This window comes from Oncorhynchus clarkii, chromosome 28 (assembly GCF_045791955.1).
Source record: "Oncorhynchus clarkii lewisi isolate Uvic-CL-2024 chromosome 28, UVic_Ocla_1.0, whole genome shotgun sequence".
NCBI classification, from domain to species: Eukaryota; Metazoa; Chordata; class Actinopteri; order Salmoniformes; family Salmonidae; genus Oncorhynchus; species Oncorhynchus clarkii.
Window position 1 is genome coordinate 31,830,541 of NC_092174.1, and position 22,489 is coordinate 31,853,029.

General features: G+C 44.1%; 2 protein-coding genes and 1 pseudogene across 4 annotated transcripts; 2 read left to right on the forward strand and 1 right to left on the reverse strand.

Annotated features, from left to right (window-relative positions):
* The first annotated feature begins 794 nt into the window (after window positions 1-794).
* Window positions 795-8,237, forward strand: LOC139386527 (intracisternal A particle-promoted polypeptide). The gene is made up of 10 exons (XM_071132137.1): window positions 795-886; window positions 1,596-2,066; window positions 2,171-2,382; window positions 2,573-2,792; window positions 2,992-3,147; window positions 3,350-3,517; window positions 3,685-3,822; window positions 4,078-4,200; window positions 4,337-4,557; window positions 7,599-8,237. The coding sequence occupies exons 2-10, from the start codon at window positions 1,706-1,708 to the stop codon at window positions 7,821-7,823; spliced, it is 1,824 nt and encodes a 607-aa protein (XP_070988238.1). The 5' UTR covers window positions 795-886; window positions 1,596-1,705; the 3' UTR covers window positions 7,824-8,237.
* A 2,891-nt stretch (window positions 8,238-11,128) lies between these two features.
* On the reverse strand, window positions 11,129-11,934 carry LOC139386751 (transmembrane protein 69-like; annotated as a pseudogene).
* A 213-nt stretch (window positions 11,935-12,147) lies between these two features.
* LOC139386530 (vasculin-like protein 1) lies at window positions 12,148-22,287 on the forward strand. Of its 3 annotated transcripts, none has more exons than XM_071132144.1 (11): window positions 12,148-12,251; window positions 14,807-16,000; window positions 16,083-16,197; window positions 17,715-17,844; window positions 17,964-18,301; window positions 18,525-18,600; window positions 18,736-19,085; window positions 19,258-19,416; window positions 19,639-19,763; window positions 19,891-19,993; window positions 21,955-22,287. In XM_071132144.1, the coding sequence occupies exons 3-11, from the start codon at window positions 16,138-16,140 to the stop codon at window positions 22,093-22,095; spliced, it is 1,482 nt and encodes a 493-aa protein (XP_070988245.1). In that variant the 5' UTR covers window positions 12,148-12,251; window positions 14,807-16,000; window positions 16,083-16,137; the 3' UTR covers window positions 22,096-22,287. The 3 variants fall into 3 exon arrangements, with proteins under 3 accessions (XP_070988245.1, XP_070988246.1, XP_070988244.1); XM_071132145.1 differs by lacking the exon at window positions 12,148-12,251 and adding an exon at window positions 12,508-12,811 and having other exon boundaries at window positions 21,938-22,287; XM_071132143.1 differs by lacking the exon at window positions 12,148-12,251 and adding an exon at window positions 12,508-12,811.
* Window positions 22,288-22,489: the final 202 nt, after the last annotated feature.

Sequence of the window (22,489 nt, forward strand, 5' to 3'; positions counted from 1 at the left end):
TAATGGGTTGGTGGGCTATAAATTTCCGTCCTGTGTCGTCAGGCCAAAGAAAGTCTATTTAACGATAGTCAACAGGTTCAGGTTCAAAAAGTAAATTGAATGAATTCACTTTTCGTACAGTAGCCTATGTTCTACAAAAAACATTAACGAGCTTGTTATAGGCTTACTGTCCTGATTCTGCTCTAATTTACATATCTGATTAGCCAGTTGTTTCACACAGTCAATGGCCATAATGTTAATAGCTTAAGCACGAAGCAGGGGCTACAGGCAAGTGTGCAGTAAGTGCATGTAGGGGCTATGTAAAGCCTCGCAAACCGTCTGATCTCGCAAGCTTACATGAACGGTTCACAACCAATAGCGCAGCGGAAATCAGTCTGGTGGATTATATACAAGGCTAGGGTCCATGACCTCTTAAACCCTATTTAAAAAATGTTAACACTCACTGTGTGCTCTTTCATTTAACAATCAACAGCACTGTGGGCAAATTATAACCAAATTACAGAAAAGATAGAGATATTGCAAACTATGGGCCATGTCTTGCTTTTCCTTACGACCACATGCTACATGCAGAATTCTAGATATAATAATCATGTGGTTTTAACTCAATGACTGTGTCCTTCATTTTGGTAGGCAGCAGTGCAGGCGTTTGGTCCCAACCCTGGTTATTGTTTGTATGTGCTTCACTTGCACGCCAAGGGCAATGATGCCATCTACTGGTGTTGACTTCATTATACGTTTGGTATTTGCTTAGTTAGACCTAGTATTCCTTCCACTTAAGACCCTACAGTCGATCCAGAAAAAAGATTGACAGATCTGTTTGCGGAAGTTGCCTGCTGGAAATTAACTAACTTGAAAACTTAATGTGGACTAAAAAGCAACTGTACAGGTTGGTGTATTATATTTCCTTTTTGTAGACAAGGTTCTATTTGAACATTTTCGATTATCGTAATTTAGCATTCAAATAATAAAATGGTCTGACCCTATCTGTCACATAATTTAGCAGGCGCTAACGTTAGCTAGCTAACGTTAGCTGCAGGTATGTTTGCTTACCAACCAACTGATCTCTAGGGCGACGGTACACTAGTAGCCAGACTAGTGGGACACACCAATCCATCTGATGATGCTGCTATACTTTTTATCTCGGTCTGGTTGCTAGTAAGTGAGGTGAACTAACTTCATTCTTTTTGTATCCAAGATTTAGCTAGCATCCATAGAGCAAAGTCACAGATCAATGGTGGATGAAATGCTGTGTTTTATAGCAAATATGTTGTCATGAGCTGATTGTACAGTTTGAACTAGTCCAGATGGTGGTGGTGATATAAAAACAAGGGACCTTTTTGATAACTGATACATGAACAGTTATATAATGCATCACTTGAACTCAATAGAGGAAAGAATTCACCCCCCTCTATTTCTTGTTCTCACAAACACAGTTGAAGACAAAAGCAACAAACAGAACACCAGCATCAAATATTTTTAACTTTTTATCATAATGATGTTATTTTGTATTGTAATGTTATACCAGCTTGTTACAATCTCAAATGTAACATAACATACTATATCATCTTTCATGTTTCTCGTGCTCTTCTCCCTAGAGTCAGATGATGTGTCCACTTGAAGAGTCCTGCACCATGAAGCTGCAGTAAGGGTAGACCGTGTCTGTGACACAGCCCCCATCTCTTTCCCTCCCTGTGACTGAGCCACCATGTCCTCGGTGATGTTTCCACCTCGCTCCCCACCTGGGAGCAGTGGCTCTGGCGGCGGTGACATACCTGCAACTAGTGTGACGACCCAGTCCGCTGAGCAGGCTCTGTTTGCATCGGACCGCTACGCCCGACTCATCCTGGCCCAGATGAACAAGATGCGCCTCCGGACAGATTTCTGTGACGTAAGGCTGCGGCTGGGAGGCCGTGTGTTCAGTGTCCACAAGCTGGTCCTGGCTGCAAGCAGCCCCTACTTCTCCGCTCTTTTCTCTGGGGGGATGAGCGAGGCAGACAAGGAAGAGGTCCAGATCCTGGGGGTGGAGGCACCAGTGTTTGAGGTCCTGCTGGAGTTCATATACACAGGTTCGCCCTGTCAGGAAATGTACCATTTACTGAGTGTGTTCATACAAAGAACAGTAATACATGATACAGATTTCTTTGTGTTTCTTTGAACTGAACCTGTCCAGGTATGATTAACGTGACGGTGGAGAACATGCAGGAGCTGATGGTGGCAGCAGACATGCTGCAGCTGAGTGAGGTGGTGTCTATCTGTGGAGAGTTCCTCAAGGGCCACATGGACCCGTCCAACTGTGTGGGGGTATACCAGTTCCTTGAGCAGATCGCCTGCATGGACATGCTGGCGTTCACTGAGAACTACATCCAGGTCCACTTTCTGGAGGTGCTACGCATGGTCTCTTTCTTCCTCCATCTCTGTCTGTCTTCAGATTCTCTCTTCCCTCTTTGCCTCTCTGAGGCTCTTTTCTCCTTTCATCACATTCTAATCTGCTGAGGGTGTGTAACAAAAAGTTAATAACCTGTTACCACTGACATCAAAAAACTAAATCACATTCAAAACATCTGACCTTTAGGTGTGTGTGTCGGACGAGTTCTGGGGCCTGTCCAAGGGCCAGCTGGTGAAGCTGCTGCGGAGCGAGGAGCTGCGAATCGAGGATGAGTACCAGGTGTTCACGGCGGCCATGGACTGGGTCCTACAGGACGTGACCAAGAGGAAGAAGCATGTGGTGGAGGTGCTGGACCCAGTCAGGTTCCCCCTGCTCTCCCCACAGAGACTCTTCAAGTACATCGAAGGTTAGATGGAAAGATGTTTCCTCCTGATTTGTCAGGAAGGAATGTCGTTATTTCTCCTGATTTATCAAGAACTGATTTTCTTAAATCCTTTTTTATTCCTCACACCATTAAAATGTACTTATCCCCAAACCAGTATCTTTCCCCCTGATTTTTATTGTTGTGCTGCTAATCGATGACATCATATAATTTCTCTGTGTAGGCATTTCTGACTTCAGCCTGCGGGTGGCGCTGCAGACACTGCTGAGGGAATACACAGAGGTCAGCAAGTCTCCCAAAGAGAATAAGGTGTACAGCCTGTTACAGCCAGCCAAGATGAGGCCAAGGAGAAAGGCCAGGAAATACCTCTATGCCATAGGTAGGTCAAACCTCAGTTCAGCACCTGGCCACCTTTGTATGTTGATGACAACAGAACTGGGGTGATCACTTTTGTTGTAGCATCTTCAGTGTAAACTCAGCAGATTATATGAGTACCAGCTCGATCCAAATTTAATTATTCCATATTCCATTTCATGAAGTGATCCAGGCTTTTGTGTCACGGTTGGTTTTCCCTGTCTCAGGAGGCTACACTCGGCTGCAGGGCGGCCGTTGGAGTGACAGCCGGGCCCTGAGCTGCGTGGAACGCTTTGACTCATTCAGCCAGTACTGGACCACTGTGTCCTCCCTGCACCAGGCCCGTAGCGGGCTGGGAGTGGCTGTGCTGGAGGGCATGATCTATGTCGTTGGAGGTGACTCTCATTTTATTTATTTAACCAGGATAGTCCACTCAGTAATGAGTCCTGTCTGTGTGGTTCTGTGTTTGTTTGTACGGAGAACATGCCATGTGTTTCAACCTGTGTCTTCCTCAGGGCAATACAGTTATATGTCTAGTATTCTGTTTCTTGTCATTTCCCAGGGGAGAAGGACTCCATGATATTTGACTGCACAGAGAGATACGATCCGGTGACTAAGCAGTGGGCAGCTGTGGCCTCTCTCAATTTCCCTCGCTGTGGTGTCGGGGTCTGCCCCTGTCACGGGGCTCTCTACGCACTGGGTAAACTAACGAATCAAAGGCCTTGATTGGGAATATATGCTTATTTTTTTCCCCTCCTTGAAGTCATCACAGATCTAACATGATTGAACAGGTGAAAGCAAGGTTTCCACTGCATAGCTTTCACCAAAACAGTTATGTCAGATCAGTTATTTTTTTTAAAGAAGGGAATGAAGAAATTAGTGTCCAAGAGTCTGTCACTTGGGTCTATGGGATAAGGTATTAATACCATGTCTCCTCACTGCTATGTTCCTGCAGGTGGTTGGGTTGGATCAGAGATAGGGAAGACAATGGAGCGCTATGACCCAACAGAGAATAAGTGGGAGATCATTGGAAGCATGGCAGTGCCTCGGTATTACTTTGGATGCTGCGAGTTACAGGGTAATTAAATTCATACATAACAACAATACATAAAACATTTACAACAGAATGTATTGTATCAATATAATTGCTTCCGCTATCTCAATGTCAGAATTTCTGAATGGCCGCTGATCATTCCCATCTCCCCTATGTCTAGGCTTCATCTATGTGATCGGGGGGATTAGTGATGAGGGGATGGAGCTGCGTTCTGCAGAGGTGTACGACCCCATTTCCCGGCGCTGGAGTGCCCTGCCCGTCATGGTGACCCGGCGGGCCTACGTGGGCGTGGCCTGCCTCAACAACTGCATCTACGCTGTGGGGGGCTGGAACGAGGCACTGGGCTCCCTGGAGACGGTAGAGAAATACTGCCCTGAAGAGGTGATGGAGTTATGGTGGATTTATACAGTGCATTCGGAAAGTATTCAAACCCTCTTCCCTTTTCCACATTTTGTTACGTTAGCCTTATTCTAAAATAATGAGAAAGAGAGAATAGGTTTTTAGACATTTTTGCAAATGTATAAAAAAAAATACAAAACATAATTTAGACATAAGTATTCAAACTCGTTGCTATGAGATGCATCCTGTTTCCATTCATCATCCTTGAGATATTTCTACAACTTGAATGGAGGCCGCCTGTGGTAAATTCAATTGATTGGACATGATTTGGGAAGGCACACAACTGTCTATATAAGGTCCCACGGTTGACAGTGCATGAGCAAAAACCAAGTCATGAGGTCAAAGGAATTGTCCGTAAAGCTCAGAGACAGGATTGTGTCGCTGCACCGCTCTGGAGAAGGGTACCAAAACATTTCTGCAGCATTGATGGTCCCCAAGAACACAGTGGCCCACATCATTCTTAAATGGAAGAAGTTTGGAATCACCAAGACTCTTCCTAGAGCTGGCTGCCTGTCCAAACTGAGCAATCAAGGGAGAAGGGCCATGTTCAGGGAGGTGACCAAGAACCTGATGGTCACTCTGACAGAGCTCCAGAGTTCCTCTGGAGATCGGAGAACCTTACAGATGGACAACTATCTCTCCAGCACTGTACCAATCAGGCCTTTATGGTAGTGGCCAGACAGAAGCCACTCCTCAGTAAAATGCACATGACAGCCCACCTGGAGTTTGCCAAAAGGTACCTAAAGGACCATGAGAAACAACATTCTCTGGTCTAAAGAAACCAAGATTGAACTATTTGGCCTGAATGCCAAGTGTCACGTCTGGAGGAAACCTGGCACCCTCCCTATGGTGAAGCATAATGGGGGCAGCATCACGCTGTGGGGATGTTTTTAAGCAGCAGGGATTGGAAGACTAGTCAGGATCAAGGGAAAGATGAACGGAGCAAAGTACAGAGAGAGATCCTTTATGAAAATCTGCTCCAGAGCTCTCAGGATCTCAGACTGGGACAACAACCCTAAGCACACAGCCAAGACAATGCAGGAGTGACTTTGGGACAAGTCTCTGAATGTCTTTGAGTGGCCCAGCCAGAGCCTGGACTTGAACCTGATCGAACATCTCTGGAGAGACCTGAAAATAGCTGTGCAGCAACGCTCCCCATCCAACCTGACAGGGTTTGAGAGGATCTGCAGAAAAGAATGGGAGAAACTCCCCAAATACAGATGTGTCAAGCGTGTAGCATAATACATTTTTTTTAATCAATTTTAGAATAAGACTGTAACCTAACAAAATGTGTAAAAAGTCAAGAGATCTGAATACTTTCGGAATGCACTGTAAATACTGCCTTGTACAGTTGAAATCGGAAGTTTACATACATATGTTGGAGTCATTAAAACTAGTTTTTAAACTACTCCACACATTTCTTGTTAACAAACTATAGTTTTGGCAAGTCGGTTTTGACATCTACTTTGTGCATGACACAAGTCATTTTTCCAACAATTGTTTACAGACAGATTATTTAACTTATAATTCACTATATCACAATTCCAGTGTGTCAGAAGTTTACATACACTAAATTGACTGATGTCATGGCTTTAGAAGCTTCTGATAGGCTAATTGACATCATTTGAGTTCATTGGAGGTGTGCCTGTGGATGTACTGTATTTCAAGGCCTACCTTCAAACTCTGTGCCTCTTTGCTTGACATCATGGGAAAATAATTTTAAAAATCAGCCAAGACCTCAGAAAAACATTTTGCAGACCTTCACAAGTCTGGTTCATCTTTGGGAGCAATTTCCAAACGCCTGAAGGTACCACGTTCATCTGTACAAACATTTAGTACGCAAGTATAAACACCATGGGACCACGCAGCCGTCATACTGCTCAGGAAGGAGACGCATTGTGTCTCCTAGAGATGAATGTACTTTGGTGAAAAAAAGTGCAAATCAAACCTAGAACAGCAGCAAATGACCTTATGAGATGCTGGAGGAAACAGGTACAAAAGTATCTATATCCACAGTAAAACAAGTCCTATAATCGGCAACCTGAAAGGCCGCTCAGCAAGGAAGAAGCCACTGCTCCAAAACCGCCATAAAAAAAGCCAGACTATGGTTTGAAACTGCACATGGGGACAAAAATCGTACTTTTTGGAGAAATGTCTTCTGGTCTGATGAAACAAAAATAGAACTGTTTGGCCATAATGACCATTGTTATGTTTGGAGGAAAAAGGGGGAAGCTTGCAAGCCGAAGAACACCATCCCAACCGTGAAGCACGGAGATGGCAACATCATGTTGTGGGGGTGCTTTTCTGCAGGAGGGACTGGTGCACTTCACAAAATAGATGGCATCACGAGGATGGAAAATTATGTGGATATATTGAAGCAACATCAGGACATCAGTTAAAGCTTGGTTGCAAATGGGTCTTCCAAATAGACAGTGCCCCAAGCATACTTCCAACATTGTGGCAAAATGCCTTAAGGACAACTAAGTCAAGGTATTGGAGTGGCCATCACAAAGCCCTGACCTCAATCCTATAGAAAATTTGTGGGCAGGACTGAAAAAGCACGTGCGAGCAAGGAGGCCTACAAACCTGACTCAGTTACACCAGCTCTGTCAGGAGGAATGGGCCAAAATTCACCCAACTTATTGTGGAAAGCTTGTGGAAGGCTACCCGTAACGTTTGACCCAAGTTAAACAATTTAAAGACAATGTTACCAAATACTCATTGAGTGTATGTAAACTTCTGACCCAATGGGAATGTGATGAAAGAAATAAAAGCTGAATTCTCTCTACTAATGTTCTGACATTTCACATTCTTAGGATCACCACTTTATTTTAACTGACCTAAGTCAGGGAATTTTTACTAGGATTAAATGTCAGGAATTGTGAAAATCTGAGTTTAAATGTATTTGGTTAAGGTGTATGTAAACTTCCGACTTCAGCTGTAGATGGAAACACTACAACGCCTCTGATTTCCCTCAGACGGTCTTTCTCAAATATGTATCCATTACTCCTTCCCTCTAATAGGAGAAATGGGTGGAGGTGGCCCCCATGGCAGTGGCGAGGGCCGGGGTGTCCGTGTCAGCCGTTAACGGACTACTGTACGCCGTGGGGGGACGGGCCTCCAGCAGAGACTTCTCGGCCCCCGTGACGGTGGACTCTGTGGAGATTTACGACCCCCACCTGGACACCTGGACGGAGATTGGCAACATGATCACCAGTCGCTGTGACGGGGGCGTGGCCGTGCTCTGAGATTGAGCCGTAGTAGAACCAAGGGAGGTGGTTCGGTGAACCGCGAAACCTGATGAGTAGCCGTTTTCTTTTTTTCTGGAACAAATCTCATTCTCAGACGAGAATACGGTTTTATGTCTGGCACCGTGAGATTACATGATGAGTAACCTTGCTTGAGATCTGGATACTTGAGTTAGCTACAGAGCTATAAATGCCAAAATGGCTTTAGCTTCGGGGCAATTCCATGGTATCAGAAGACTCCGATTTTTCACTTTAAAATGTATGCCAAACAAATCAAATCAAATTGCATTTGTCACATGCGCCAAATACAACAGGTGTAGACAACCTTTGTGAAATTCTTACTTACGAGCCCTTAACCAACAATGCAGTTTTAAGAAAATACCTATAAACAAAGTGAGAGATAAGAATAACAAATAATTTAAAGAGAAGCAGTAAATAACAATAGCGGGGCCATATACAGGGCATACCGGTACAGAGTCAATGTACGGGGGCACCGATGTCGAGGTAATTGAGGTAATATGTACATGTAGGGAGAGTTATTAAAGTGACTATGCATAGATAATAAGAGTAGCAGCAATGTGTGTGTGGGGGGGGGGGCAATGCAAATAGTCAGGGTAACCATTTGATTAGCTGTTCAAGAGTCTTATGGCTTGGGGGTAGAAGCTATTTAGGAGCCTCTTGGTGCTCCGGTACCGCTTGCCGTGCGGTAGCAAAGAGAACAGTCTATGACTAGGGTGGCTGGATTATTTGACAATCTTTTGGGCCTTCCTCTGACACCGCCTTGTATAGAGGTCCTGGATGGCAGGAAGCTTGGCCCCAGTGATGTACTGGGCCTTACGCACTACCCTCTGTAGTGCCTTGCGGTCGGAGGCCGAGCAGTTGCCATACCAGGCAGTGATGCAACCCGTCAGGATGCTCTCAATGGTGCAGCTGTAAAACCTTTTGAGGATCTGAGAACCCATGCCAAATATTTTCAGTCTCCTGAGGGAAATAGGTTTTGTCATGCCCTCTTCACGATTATCTTGGTGTGCTTGGACCATGTTAATTTGTTGGTGATGTGCACGCCAAGGAACTTGAAGCTCTCAACCTGAGAGAATGAGAATGGGGGTGTGCTTGGTCCTCCTTTTCCTGTAGTCCACAATCATCTCCTTTGTCTTGATCACGTTGAGGGAGAGGTTGTTGTCCTTGCACCACACGGTCAGATCTCTGACCTCCTCCTTATAGGCTGTCTCATCGTTGTTGGTGATCAGGCCTACCACTGTTGTCATCAGCAAACTTAATGATGGTGTTGGAGTCGTGCCTGGCCATGCAGTCATGAGTGAATAAAAAAAACATATTTCTAAGTTTAACAAACCATAGAACTCTATGCACAACTACTACTTTGAACAATTTACACAGTAACAAAATATACATTTACTAGAAAAACTGTGCAGATGCAAAGTTTCGTAACAGAATTACAGTAAAATCTCCCTCAGTTTTATTCTGTTACCAAACTTTGTAACGGCACAGTTCTTAATGTAAATGTGTTTTTGTAAAAATTTCCATTGGAAATTGTTCAAAGTAGGCATTGTGCATAGAGTTCTATGGTTTAACTTTGTAATCATTGGTTTTTGTTTGACATATTTTAAAGTGAGTCTCAGCGTAATTCCGTTATCATGAATTTGCCCTTAGCGGGCTGACTGTGGTGCAGCAGGAGACTGGGTTTGCTACCCAGGTTGGACACACTAGACAACTGCATATGATGTTCTTAGCCATATCAAAGACGAGTCCTCAAGTTTATTATCAACATTGCCTTCACCAGCAATGTATTTAACTTTTGAACAGCAGTGGCAGAATGCCGCAGCAGAATCAAATTCCGTTATCTGCTATACCCATGGTCACACATTGTACTCTGTTACTCTGCTACTGTTAGCTAATGGAGGGTGAACTGCAGTTGGGATGAGACTTGTAGAATACTCTTTTATGCTCTTCACAGAGCATGAACACAGACTTTTTTAGCTAGAAGAGTTTGGTGTTTTCTCAAAATACCAGACAAATCACTTTTTGTGGACTTCGAGTGGAATAGATGGATTTCGGAATGTTTGGATTGTTTTGTTGTTCTGGATTGTTTTTTTTATTGCTTTTATGTAACTGAACTAGACGTACATTGAGCCAAACGGATGACTGGGACACTGCCAACCAAGAAACTGTTGATTCAAATGAGCTGGCTAGGCTACAGTACTTACTCCCAGTCAGTCACATGGCAGACCCATCTGTCTCCATCAGTCAGTCACTTCACTGTTCTGTTTCAGAGAAGTGTGCCAGTGTTTCTGGATGATCAATAGCTTTCATTGTTACTGTATTGTCTCAGCTTATTTGTGTGAACTTAAAAACATTGGCACTTTCAGGACCATTATATTCTCCACTGAAGTGTACAAAGGATGTTTGTCTGTTTCTGAGAATGGGATGGCTGGCTGTCACTCTGATATCCTATGAATTGTTTCAACCTGTGCACTTTTAATGGAAATGTTTATATTAATTTTGCCCAACTTCAATTTCTCAAAATTACCACCAAAACTGTTTAACTTCCATGAGAGTTGTGAGTTATCCATGTTGACTGAAGGTTGACTGACCTCTAGTGCGATGAGCTTCATGTGTTTACACTGAGTTATATTATACCTTGTACTGCACTTACTTGACTGCTGAAGGAAGAAGCTACTATGAGCAAAATGTTACTTATGGCCCCTCATGTGAAACTTTGTTACGGTTGTAAATGGTAAGCCTTTGGTATCGTTCTGCTGTGCTCACAGCGTTTGTTAAATGATCACTAAGGTACATTACTCTGTAGTAGAACTGTTGCACTCAGTATTTCTGTTTAATATGTCGCATTGACAAACGCAGCCATTGTGTGTGTGTGTATATATATATATATATATATATATATATAACACTGTAAATATCAGTGCCTTTTTTAGTCAGTACTCACCATTCCAAAAACATTGAGAAATGTCCCTTTGTTTGAAAATACTGTAGCTTGTATCACCTTCATTCAGCAACGGCACTAGATTAAAGTAAATTTATATTTCAATTCTCACCTGTTGAGGAACAGATGTGTCATGAATAACACATTGATTAAAAGAAAATCCATATGTGAAAATGTCATTTTTTTGTTGTTGTTTTAAACAATGTTGCAACACCTCCATTTTCTCCCCGTTAACTCCTACTGAACAAGACCCTGATCTGTGTTCCACTATTCATTCACTTGTCTTGAGATACTTTAGCTCTCAAGTGTAACCTCTGAGTGAGTATCCCCTAGCCACCATTACCTAGTCAACTGTCTTGATCTTCTTCTACGGGCACATCTCCTTCAGTGTCAATGTGGCATCCAGGGAGAAGGTAGCCACCAGAGTAAGTATGGTTTCCAAGGCTTTCAACTAGCCGGGGTAGCCAGGCAGCAGAGTTTGATTGTTGTGCAGGGCCAGGCACAGCCCCATGATAACCACCAGGGCTCCTTCTGCGATGTTGTCCCTAGAGTGCAGAGCCAGCAGGGAGGGCACCACACTGTTGCCCAGGTTCATCCAGTCGTGCTGGGCAGGGAAAGCCCCAGTAGGCCCCGGCCCAGGAAGGACATTATGGAGGCCCCATAGACCACATGGGCGTAGGCCACCTCAGGGAGGTAGGACTGGGTCACCGCTATCAGCAGGGGGGCACCCAGGAATGGAAGGAGGGCGGAGAAGCCGAGGCATTGACCAGGGTTTTCATGCTGAGGCGATGTTGATTCTCTCCTCCCAGGGGTCCTGGGAGCGGAACCTGGAGGAGGCTACTCTCCAGAACAGTATCGAAGTCACCATGGAAACTTGTGGAGATATCAAGTGGTTGGAACTGGTGTAAAAACATTCCCTCTTCACTGTGCAGCTGGACCCCCAGAGTATCTGTTGCAGAGATCGCCATGTTGGACCCTGGGAGTAAAAAAAAGACAGTGTTGCTGAAAGCATTTCTCAGTAGGGTTTAATATGATCTGGCCCACTGTGTCTATCCTGGTCCAGAGAACCCTGATGTTTTTGGCTATTTGTTGCAAGGTCAATTTGACAGATAGACCAATATGATGGTGTCAAAGAAGCTGGTGTAATGTTTCTACTTACCACACAAGAATTCAATTGTCTATTCAATGCAAATGAGATTTTAAAAATGTTTAACTAAAAGGGGAAGAGGTGAATGTGCATTTGTGCAGATCAATAATACAATTAGCCATTGCATAGGCTTGTACGGTCGATTACTCGATTCACTGTGTCTGACGAAAGTTTGATTTCTGCAACGATCGATTAGTGCGCCTTCCTGGAAAATAGTGTGTCGCATTCAATATCACAAATATGTAGCTAGCTAGTACTTTGTTTTAGTACTAGTTAAACAGGGACGGCAGGTACTGGATCGAATCCCCGAGCTGACAAGGTAAAAATCTGTCGTTCTGCCCCTGAACAAGGCAGTTAACCCCCTGTTGGCCATCATTGTAAATAAGAATTTGTTTCTGGCTTGCCTAGTTAAATAAAGGTTAAATAAAGAAATAAAGACAATTTTGATCGCAAAATGTTTTAACTCTAATTTATTTCTAATCTGTTTCGACGTTTTTAGTATACAAAAAACCCCACTCCTATTCGATTTGAAACAAAATGCTACGCGCCTGAGGTTGCAAAATTATAAGAACTTGAACGTACCCCAGATAAGTAAACTCCGCGAGCGCACCAAAAATCCAAACAAACACCCAATCGACACTTTAATCTTGAGGCACATAGCAGGACGAAAGTATTTCAGTGCTAAAGGAATATTAATAGTCAAGATATATTTTTTCAATCATATTTCGTGAAGATATTGCTTGATATAAGTAGGTTTTGGCATCATCCTATAAAATCTAGCAAGCTAACGTTATTAGCTAGCTAGCGCCCGAATCACCCGACCCGGTGTGGGCTAACGCGGTAGCCATTTTGAAGCCGTGTTGTGCCAACGAAGCGAAGGTCTGTTTACCTTTTATTTGCAGAAATTTGACAGCAATATTAGAAACAACTTCACGTTACTCTGTTGCAAAAATATATTGTATGTGTTTGAGACTGGGTCGTAGTTTTGCGAGTTACTGTATGTTAGCTATTTGACTTGCTAGCTTTGGTGATAGTCGTGGCTAGCTAGCATGCTAACAACTTGGTTACAACGAGTTTACAAGGAATATACTGTACATTGCATGGCCAAAAGTATGTGGATACCTACTCGTTGAACATCTCATACCAAAATCATAGCCTATTAGCATTAATATGGAGTTGGTTCCCCCTTTGCTGCAGATGCAGCCTACACTCTTCTGGGAAGGCTTTCCACTAGAGCATTAGTGAGGTCCGGCACTGATGTTGGGTGATTAGGCCTGGCTCATAGTCGGTGGTCCAATTCTTCCCAAACGTGGTCGATGGGGTTGAGGTCAGGGCTTTGTGCAAGCCAGTCAAGTTCTTCCATACCGATCTCGACAAACCATTTCTCTATGGACCTCGCATTGTGCACAGGAGGAATTGTCCTGATAAAATACCTTCCCCAAACTGTTGCCACAAAGTTGGAAGCACAGAATCATCTAGAATATCAATGTATGCTGTAGCGTTAAGATTTCCCTTTACTGGAACTAAGCCCAAACCATGCAAAACAGCCCCGGACCATTATTCCTCCTCCACTAAACTTTACAGTTGTAAGTATGCATTTGGGTAGGTAGCGTTCTCCTGGCATCCGGCTAACCCTGATTCGGCCGTCGGACCGCCAGATGGTGAAGCGCGATTCATCACTCCAGAGAACATGTTTCCACTGCTCCAGTCCAATGGCGGCGAGCTTTGCACCACTCCAGCTAACGCTTGGCATTGTGCATGGGGATCTTAGGCTTGTGTGCTGCTGCTCGGCAATGTAAACTAATTTCATGAAGCTCCCGACGAACAGTTATTTTTCTGACGTTGCTTCCAGAGGCAGTTTGGAACTTGCTAGTGAGTGTTACAACAGAGGACTGACAGTTTTTACGCACTACAGAGCTCTGCGGTCCCGTTCTGTGAGCTTGTGTGGCCTACCACTTTGCGGCTGAGCCGTTGTTGCCCCTAGACGTTTCCACTTCACCACGTTGAAAGTCACTGAGCTCTTCAGTAAGGCCATACTACTGCCAATGTTTGTCTATGGCGATTGCATGGCTGTGTGCTCAATTTTATACACCTGTCTGCAACAGTTGTGGCTGTAATAGCCGAATCCACTAATTTGAAGGGGTGTCCATACTTTTGTAGCTAGCCAGATAATTAGCTAGCAGTGATTGAAGTTTTTGCTTCCTGAATCTGCTCAAATTATTTCTTAACTTGCTAAGAATTTTGACAGTGCCTTAACTTGTTTGTAAAAGTGAATGTGTCCACAATAACTTGGTCAACTCAATACACAATGGAAGCCATTGGACAGCCTATCACAGTGCTATAAAGGATATTTTAATAAAAATATATAATTGTACCTTTTAACTAGGCAAGTCATGTTTATTGATTTGTATTTAGGAAGCACTACAGCTTTATGATCATTAATGATTATGACATGCTGTGAGTGGGTTGCAGTTCTTAGTAGTTTAGAATACAATCACTCACTGCCCGATTAGGATCAGGGGCTGGGAGAGAGAGAAACATTTCAGGTCTAGAATATTTTTAGACTGGTATACATATTTGATAAAAGCTTGCAGTTTTATAAGAGAGTATAAAATGTCTTAAGAGCTCTGGTTTTTGGTTATGTTTTGCTTCAAAACGTTTCTTTTTACCATTTCAATGTGTTTGCTGTCTTTTGAGTGGGTTCATCAAAGGTGTTCTGGGAGAACTATTCATCAAGTTTGACGTACACTACATATTGTGCTGGAAACATGACTCGGGTATATACCTGCCTAAACTTGTAAGCTAAGGGTCTGTGCATTACAACCTTACCGGTGTGTCTGAGATTCAAAAGTATTTCTGTTTTTGTGTTTGCAGGTCCGGTCTGCATAAGTACAGATACTACTACATGTGAAAGCAACGCTACAAGAGGACGGAAAATACTAGGAGTAACTGCACAGCACCTGTCCTTCTGACACATGCTCCATATGTTCCTACACTTTCTTTGCTTTGAAGAAAGGAAGATATTTGCCTTTCAGAGGTTCCCTCTTTTATGGACAAGTTTATTTTTTGTCTTTCAACAAAGTGTCCCAGGTGTGTTGTGACACACAGAACACTGATTGTAAGCAATTGCTGTTATACTGTTTAAAAACCTTTGCACTCTCATCCTTCAACCACACAACTACAGCTAATTATACCAGCAAATATAATAGAACAGATGAAGAAAGCAACCAATCTAATCAGCCGTTGAGACACCATTGTCCTTAGCATGCATTGAAAAGCTGCATTATAATGCTTTGTTCTGCAGTATCAACATTTCACTGACCGGAATTGAAGATGTCAGAAATGTAACAGTGGATTCTATTGCCTTTACTGTCATGTGACTGTAATACTAGACACCCTTTTTTTCCCTTCAACCCCAGACAGCCTTTTCACCAGTTTAATGAGGTGAGCTGTGGTTTTCAGTGACCTCCATTGGAATAAAAAGAGGTCTCTGAATTTATTTATTTTCTGCATGTGTTTGGGTAGAGCCTAAAATGACTAAGAGCTGGCACTCATAGTGGCAGGAGAAGAGCCAGAACCTCCTTCAAGCACACTTCTGATGTCATAGTGAAACTGTCCCGTTCACACTGACAGGGCTCGATGCCCCAGAGCTTCCAATCTCAGCAGACAACCTGCACCTGCCTCTCCCATTGGGCAATTCACTTGCCTGTCTACTGAGCCCACCAATCAGAACCTTTTGTTTCACAAAACGGATCAAGCAGGTTCCATGTGTCTCTTCCCCTGACAAAGAATCCTACCTGCTTCGGTAGAGTGATCAGGACGAATTTGGGGGTAACAACGCGCCTCTGGATCACCATTCCAGATAATCCCAGAATCCTGTGACCCGACTCCCAACTTTTCACCCTGGACGACGGGGTCTGCCTCTGGGGAAAGGGGCTGTTCTGTCCTGGAGGAGGAGGAGGGCTCGGCAGTGAGGTGCTGCTCTCCATCACACACTCTGAGTCAATCCCACAGAGGAGGCAGAGACCGAGAGGAAGAGGAGAGGACTTCAGAGCCAAAGACTCTGGGGTAATAATGACAAGTCTTATGTAACAATGTGTTTCTTTTGTCCCAAAATCCAAGATTTCTCATTCATTTTACTCTGTGTCAGATCCTTGCCATGAGGTTTGATGCCTCGATCCACTGACAGGAGACACTGGACCTAAATGGCGCAGCATGACTTTGTTCCTGCCTGGCTTAACTTCTCCACGCCCCAGCCTGCCAAGGTGAGACCGTGTTTGTGTGGGTATTTACGTATGTTTGTGTGTGTGCACAAGCAGGGGCAGGCTTATTGGGGGCAGACTGACTGCAATCAGCACAGGAAAAATAGTCTGTATGAAGGGAAACAGACAGGAGAAAAACAAGGAAGTCATATTGAATGAATGTAGACTGTAATGGAGAGAGGATGAAGAAACTGACAGGGAGTGAAGGGGATTTTGCTTGTTATATTATCATTCCTCATAGAGTTGCTATCTTCCAGGCTCTGTATGATTGATTTGTAATGTGTTTTTTTCTGTGGTAAGTGAAAGCAGTAGAATACATTTGATTTTTTATTTAACTAGAAAGGGAAGGTGAATGGACAGAGACAGAAGTGTAAAAAGCAGGAGAGCCTGTTTAGGTGTTGTCTTGCTCATGGGACTACTAGACATGGGATTGAGATTCAGCTAAATGAGAACCGTGTTTTTTTTACTCTCAGCAAGAGCTTGGAGTAATCTGGTCGTCAGTGTAGCATATACCAGGTGATTTTTTTTCAGGTTGTACACCAGCCAAATTAGTTGTGGATACCGATCTCAACATTGGCAGTCCAGTAAGATCAAGCTGATAGTAGTGACTGATGGACAACACAAAGTTATTACATAAACACCAAACCTAAGCTGCTTAATGTCCACATGACTGTATATTACATAGATACACTACATGACCAAAGGTATGTGGACACCTGCTCGTCAAACATCTCATTCCAAAATCATGGGCATTAATATGGAGTTGGTCCCCCCTTTGCTGCTATAACAGTCTCAACTCTTCTGGGGAAGGCCTTCCACTAGATGTCAGGCACTGATGTTGGGTGATTAGGCCTGGCTCGCAGTCGGCGTTCCAATTAATCTGAAAGGTGTTCGATGGGGTTGAGGTCAGTCCCATCGAGTTGTACGAGCTGCGCGCTTCAGCACTCGGTGGTCCCGTTCTGTAACTTGTGTGGCCCACCACTTCGCAGCTGAGCCGTTTTTGCTCCTAGACGTTGCCACTTCACAATTACAGCATTTACAGTTGACTAGGGCAGCACTCATTTGAAAAGATGTCCACATACTTTGTATGTGTATTATGTATCTGTGTGACATTGTATTGCTAAATAAATCGGATGACAAATGTTGAGTTTGTTGTGAGAGAATTCGTTCCTGTTTCATAATTGTGTGTGTGGAGGTACTAGAAGACTAGGGGTATGATCTGGGAGCACGTGGTTTCACTTCACTGGCCTTTTTTTTGTGTTGACAATGATGACGTCGTACTCTATGGCTGCAGTCTTGCGAGCTCCGACGCAACTTTTTTGTGATTCTTTTGGTGTTTTTCTTTGACTTTTTTTTACCCTGTACATGGCTTACTTACTTTCTAGTGTTATTTCTAGTGTGTTTTTGTTATATTTATAATACTATTGATTACTGCATTGTTGGGAATGCGGTTACAAGAAAGGCATTACACTGCACTTGTGCACGTGACAAAAATCTAAACATTTTATTTTTGTATCCAGTCCCCTGCAGCCAGCCTAGAGAAGCATGGCGACCCCCATCACCACCGGAACAGCCGTGCTGCCGTGAGCCGCCGCCGACACAACTCCTCCGATGGCTTCTTTAACAACGGGCCCCTGCATGCCCCCGCAGGTAACATTGACAATCAGAACCCCCTGCGCGCCCCCCCAAAAACGTTGACAGCCTGCTTGAAAGAGCGGTGTTTGTTTCGTTACATAGTATTAAACTTACTGTCCTGTGTGTGTCTGCAGGTGATGGGTGGCAGCAGCCCTCTCTCCTCCTGAGACATGACTCTGTGGACTCTGGGGTGGCGAAGGGGGGGCACGGTGGTCTAGCGGGGGGGTCCTGCTGGAAGGAGGCTCATCCCACCTGGCACGGGGCGCCACGGGCAGCACAGGACAGGCACCACCACCCAGGGCGCCAACCCAAACGCCATGGGACGGGAGGAGGGGACAGGCAGGGGGGACACCGGCAGCGCAACGGCAACTTCCATCCCCGCAAGAGCGCCCCTGGGACCCTCTACCAGGACAAGTTCCCCAATGATGAACACAGCAGGGAGGACAATCTGAAGTTTGTGGAAGAGGACTTTGTAAGTAATAATCTCATCCTCCATTCCTTGAAACCTCTTGACAACTTCTTGTCACATTTTATAGTCTTGAGGTACTGTGCCATTTGTCACATATTAGTCAATGGGCATAGTGACATTAAGACCTAACGGAAAATACCTGGATTGGTACAGCAAAACATAAAACATCATAGAAAATATACTGTATATACAAACTTGTGAAATAATGTCAATGTTTTCCTACCAGCCCTCCCTTAACCCTGAAACAACTGGAAAGCCTGGGAACCAGATGAGGCCAGTGGCTCCTCACGCTGGAGTATGGGGTAATCCCTCTAATAGATGAATTGATCTATTGACATTACAAAGTTGACACCAGTAACATCTTCACAAAGTTCAGCCCACTCCCTTTGTCTCCATGTCATTACACCCCTCCTAACTAGTTGTTCCCATCTCTCCAGAGAACCCGCCTAGTGGCAAGCAGATGGTGTCTAAGATGCTGATGATCAAGAAGGTTTCCAAGGAGGACCCAGGATGCACTGCGTTCTCTACTGGCTTCGCCAGCTCCGGAGCCCCGCCCATCAATGGCAGCAAAGCCCTGCCCACCATCACAAGCTCTACCCACTCAGTCTATAAGAACCTGGTGCCTAAGTCTGCCATGGTGCCCACCAAGCCCCCTCAGTGGAAGCCGAGTGGGAGAGACTCCACCAAGCCTGGCCTCCACCTGTCAGGACGAGACTCTGTCTTCACCAGCCCTGTGTCTGCAGCCAAACCCGCCACCCAGCTACATAGCCACAACACCCCCAAAGAGGTGAGGGCAGCTCTCCAGACCCCTTACACAGGCCAAAGGGGTTCATAGAGAGCGTATAGCAGGCCATACAAATCCAGTCCCGAGGAACAAAATAAAGGGAGAAAAGATTTACGTAACTGTTAGAAACCACAAGCAAGGGCTCAACATTTTTCCTCCCTCTCTTTTCTATCAGCGTCCTTTCAGTACGACTCCTCCCATAGACATCGCCTCGTCGTCACGGCTGAAGCTGATGCGGCGCGGACCAGACCGGAAGAGTGACTTCCTGCGGACGCTGAAGGACGAGGTCACCGGTGACCTGACCTCCAGCAGCAGCCCTGGGACACCTGGAGAGGTACATAACACCCCTAGAAAATGTCCTAGTGGGACGCAAAGGCCCTCCAAAACAACATCCAAAATGTTACATTCAAACCAATTGAAGGTAAATTCAGTCTGACTGAACGAAAATAAACCAGAGGCATGTCAAATGTGGAGCGTTACATGGCTCACTACATATGTAAGCAGAAGTGACCTGTTTTATTTTGGAGTCTATTCTTTGGTGTAAATGACTCCTCAGGGCGAGAGCAGCACCCCTGAGCCCAAAGCCTACAGCCAGGGAGTCTGCAATGAGAACGGCCTGTCTCACTCCCTCAGTGACTCAGACACTGATCACTTGTCTAGCTCACTGGAGGCAGAACACCGGTATGACTGACATATACACACACACACACACACACACACACACACACACACACACACACACACACACACACACACACACACACACACACCATCACTCTATTAAGCAGTGTTCACTGTTTCGTTGCAGGTTACTGAAGGCCATGGGCTGGCAGGAATACCCAGAAAACGATGACAGCTTCCTGCCCCTGACTCAGGAAGAGCTCAGAGAGTTCCAGACTAAAACTGAACATGTACGTCTGAGTTTGTGACACGATCTTACAATAATACCATTAATGTTATGAGCATCTTCGGTGACTGCTTTAAACCTCATAGGAAGAGACATGTTTAAATATAATGAAAATGACTAGTGCTTAGGTAGCCTAGTGTATGTGCTGTTGCCAACTCTTCCATTGCTGTCATGCTGTACGGTAGAGTTGTCTCAAGCACATAGTGTGGGACCAGGCTTGTGTCTGGAGACCCATTTATACCTGGGTCTAACACGTGTCCTTTGTCCACATTCTGATTGTGCCCAAATCTTTTGACCGGTGTAGATTATTAAAAGACTCCTTGTGATCTGACTGATCTGCATGGTCAAACCATTTAAATCATCATCATACTGGCCTCTAAAATCATTGACATTTAGTACAATGGACTTATGGCATCAATACTTGGAAAATTAAAATACTGGGAGTTTTTATACATCTATACAATACCAGTCAAAAGTTTGGACATTCAAGGGTTTTTCTTAATTTTTACTATTTTCTACATTGTAGAATAATAGTGAAGATGTCAACACTATGAAATAACACATATTGAATAATGTAGGAACCCAAAAAAGTGTTTTTAAAAAGTCTAAATATATTTTAGATTCTTCAAAGTAGCCATGCTTTGCCTAGATGACAGCCTTGCACAATCTTGGCATTCTCTCAACCAGCTTCATGAGGAATGCTTTTCCAACAGTCTTGAAGGAATTCCCACATATGCTGAGCACTTGTTGGCTGCTTTTCCTTCACTCTGCAGTCCGACTCATCCCTGACCATCTCAATTGGGTTGAGGTCGGGTGATTTTGGAGGCCAGGTAATCTGATGCAGCACTCCATCACTCTCCTTAAATAGCCTGGACTCATCAGACCAAAAGAGAGATTTCCAAAATGTCCATTGCTTGTGTTTCTTGGCCCAAGCAAGTCTCTTCTTATTCTTGGTGTCCTTTAGTAGTGGTTTCTTTGCAGCAATTCGACCATGAAGGCCTGATTCACGCAGTTTCCTCTGAACAGTTGATGTTGAGATGTGTCTGTTACTTGAACTCTGAAGCATTTATTTGGGCTGCAATTTCTGAGGCTGGTAACTAATGAACTTCTCTACAGCAGAGGTAACTGTGGGTCTTCCTTTCCTGTGGTGGTCCTCATGAGAGCCAGTTTCATCATAGCAATTGATGGTTTTTGCGACTGCACTTGAAGAAATGTTCAAAGTTATTGAAATTTTCCTAATTGACTGACCATGTCTTAAAGTAATGGACTTTTGTTTCTCTTTGCTTTTTTGAGCTGTTCTTGCCATAATATGGACTTGTTCTTTTACCCAATAGGGCTATCTTCTGTATACCACCCCTACCTTGTCACAACACAACTGATTGGTCAAATGCATTAAGGAAAGACATTCACTTTTAAGAAGGCACACTTGTTAATGGGAATGCAATTTTAGGTGACTACCTCATGAAGCTGGTTGAAAGAATGCCAAGAGTGTGCAAAGCTGTCATCAAGGCAAAGAGTGGCTACTTTGAAGAACCTCAAATCAAAAATATATTTTGAGGGACCAGGCTTGGTCTAATACTTTTGGTTACTACAGGATTCCATGTGTCATTTCATAGTTTGGATGTCTTCACTATTATTCTACAATGTAGAAAATAGTACAAATAAATGGTGTCCAAACTTTTGACTGGTACTGGTACTCTTTTTATAGCTTACAATCAATACTTGTTTTAAATTAAATACATTCATATTTTGAAAGATTCTGTCAAATAATTTCTGTACAGGGCGTAACCGGCAAATCTGGTCACAGACGGATATGAGAGACGCACAATACTACAATGTGTAGATGCAACGGCTAGTGTGGGCACCATCAGAATGTGGATAAGATCAGGACAAAGGCCGCATGTTAACACCAGGTATAAACAAGGCTTAGGTTTGTGTTTTCACTTAGGTTCTTGTTCTTCCTAGCTGAAGAGGAATGGGATCATCCCCCTCCACTTCACCCACTGGAGGTGTGTTGCCGAGGCCCACTTGGACGATGGCTCCGAGTCTGAAACCAGCAGCCAGACCTCAGACGATGATGATGTCAACTTGACAAAGTGGCTTTAAAGAACACACACACCCCTCGTCTTCAGAACACCTGTTTGACTTATTCTTGCACAAGGGGAAATTCCAGTGGAAGTTCCTGCGTTGCACCTCTTCCCTCGCTTTGTGGAACTGAGTGTTCGTCAAGAAAAGGGCAATGCACATATGATTTAAGAGACTAACAATATTAAAATGGTATCCTGACATGTTTCAATAGGAATCAGGCCTTGGTGTTCTGATTGTGTCTATGAATGAGTTGGATTGCGATCATGGTTAATCAATGACAGTCACCATAGACAACTGTCTAATAGTGTTAACCGTGCTGGGTGGTCTAGCAGTTAGGGCTGGATTCAATTTGTATCCAAGTTGTGTTACACCTCGATTTAAAGGCGAAGTTCACGGTGAACGCTGCATGTCA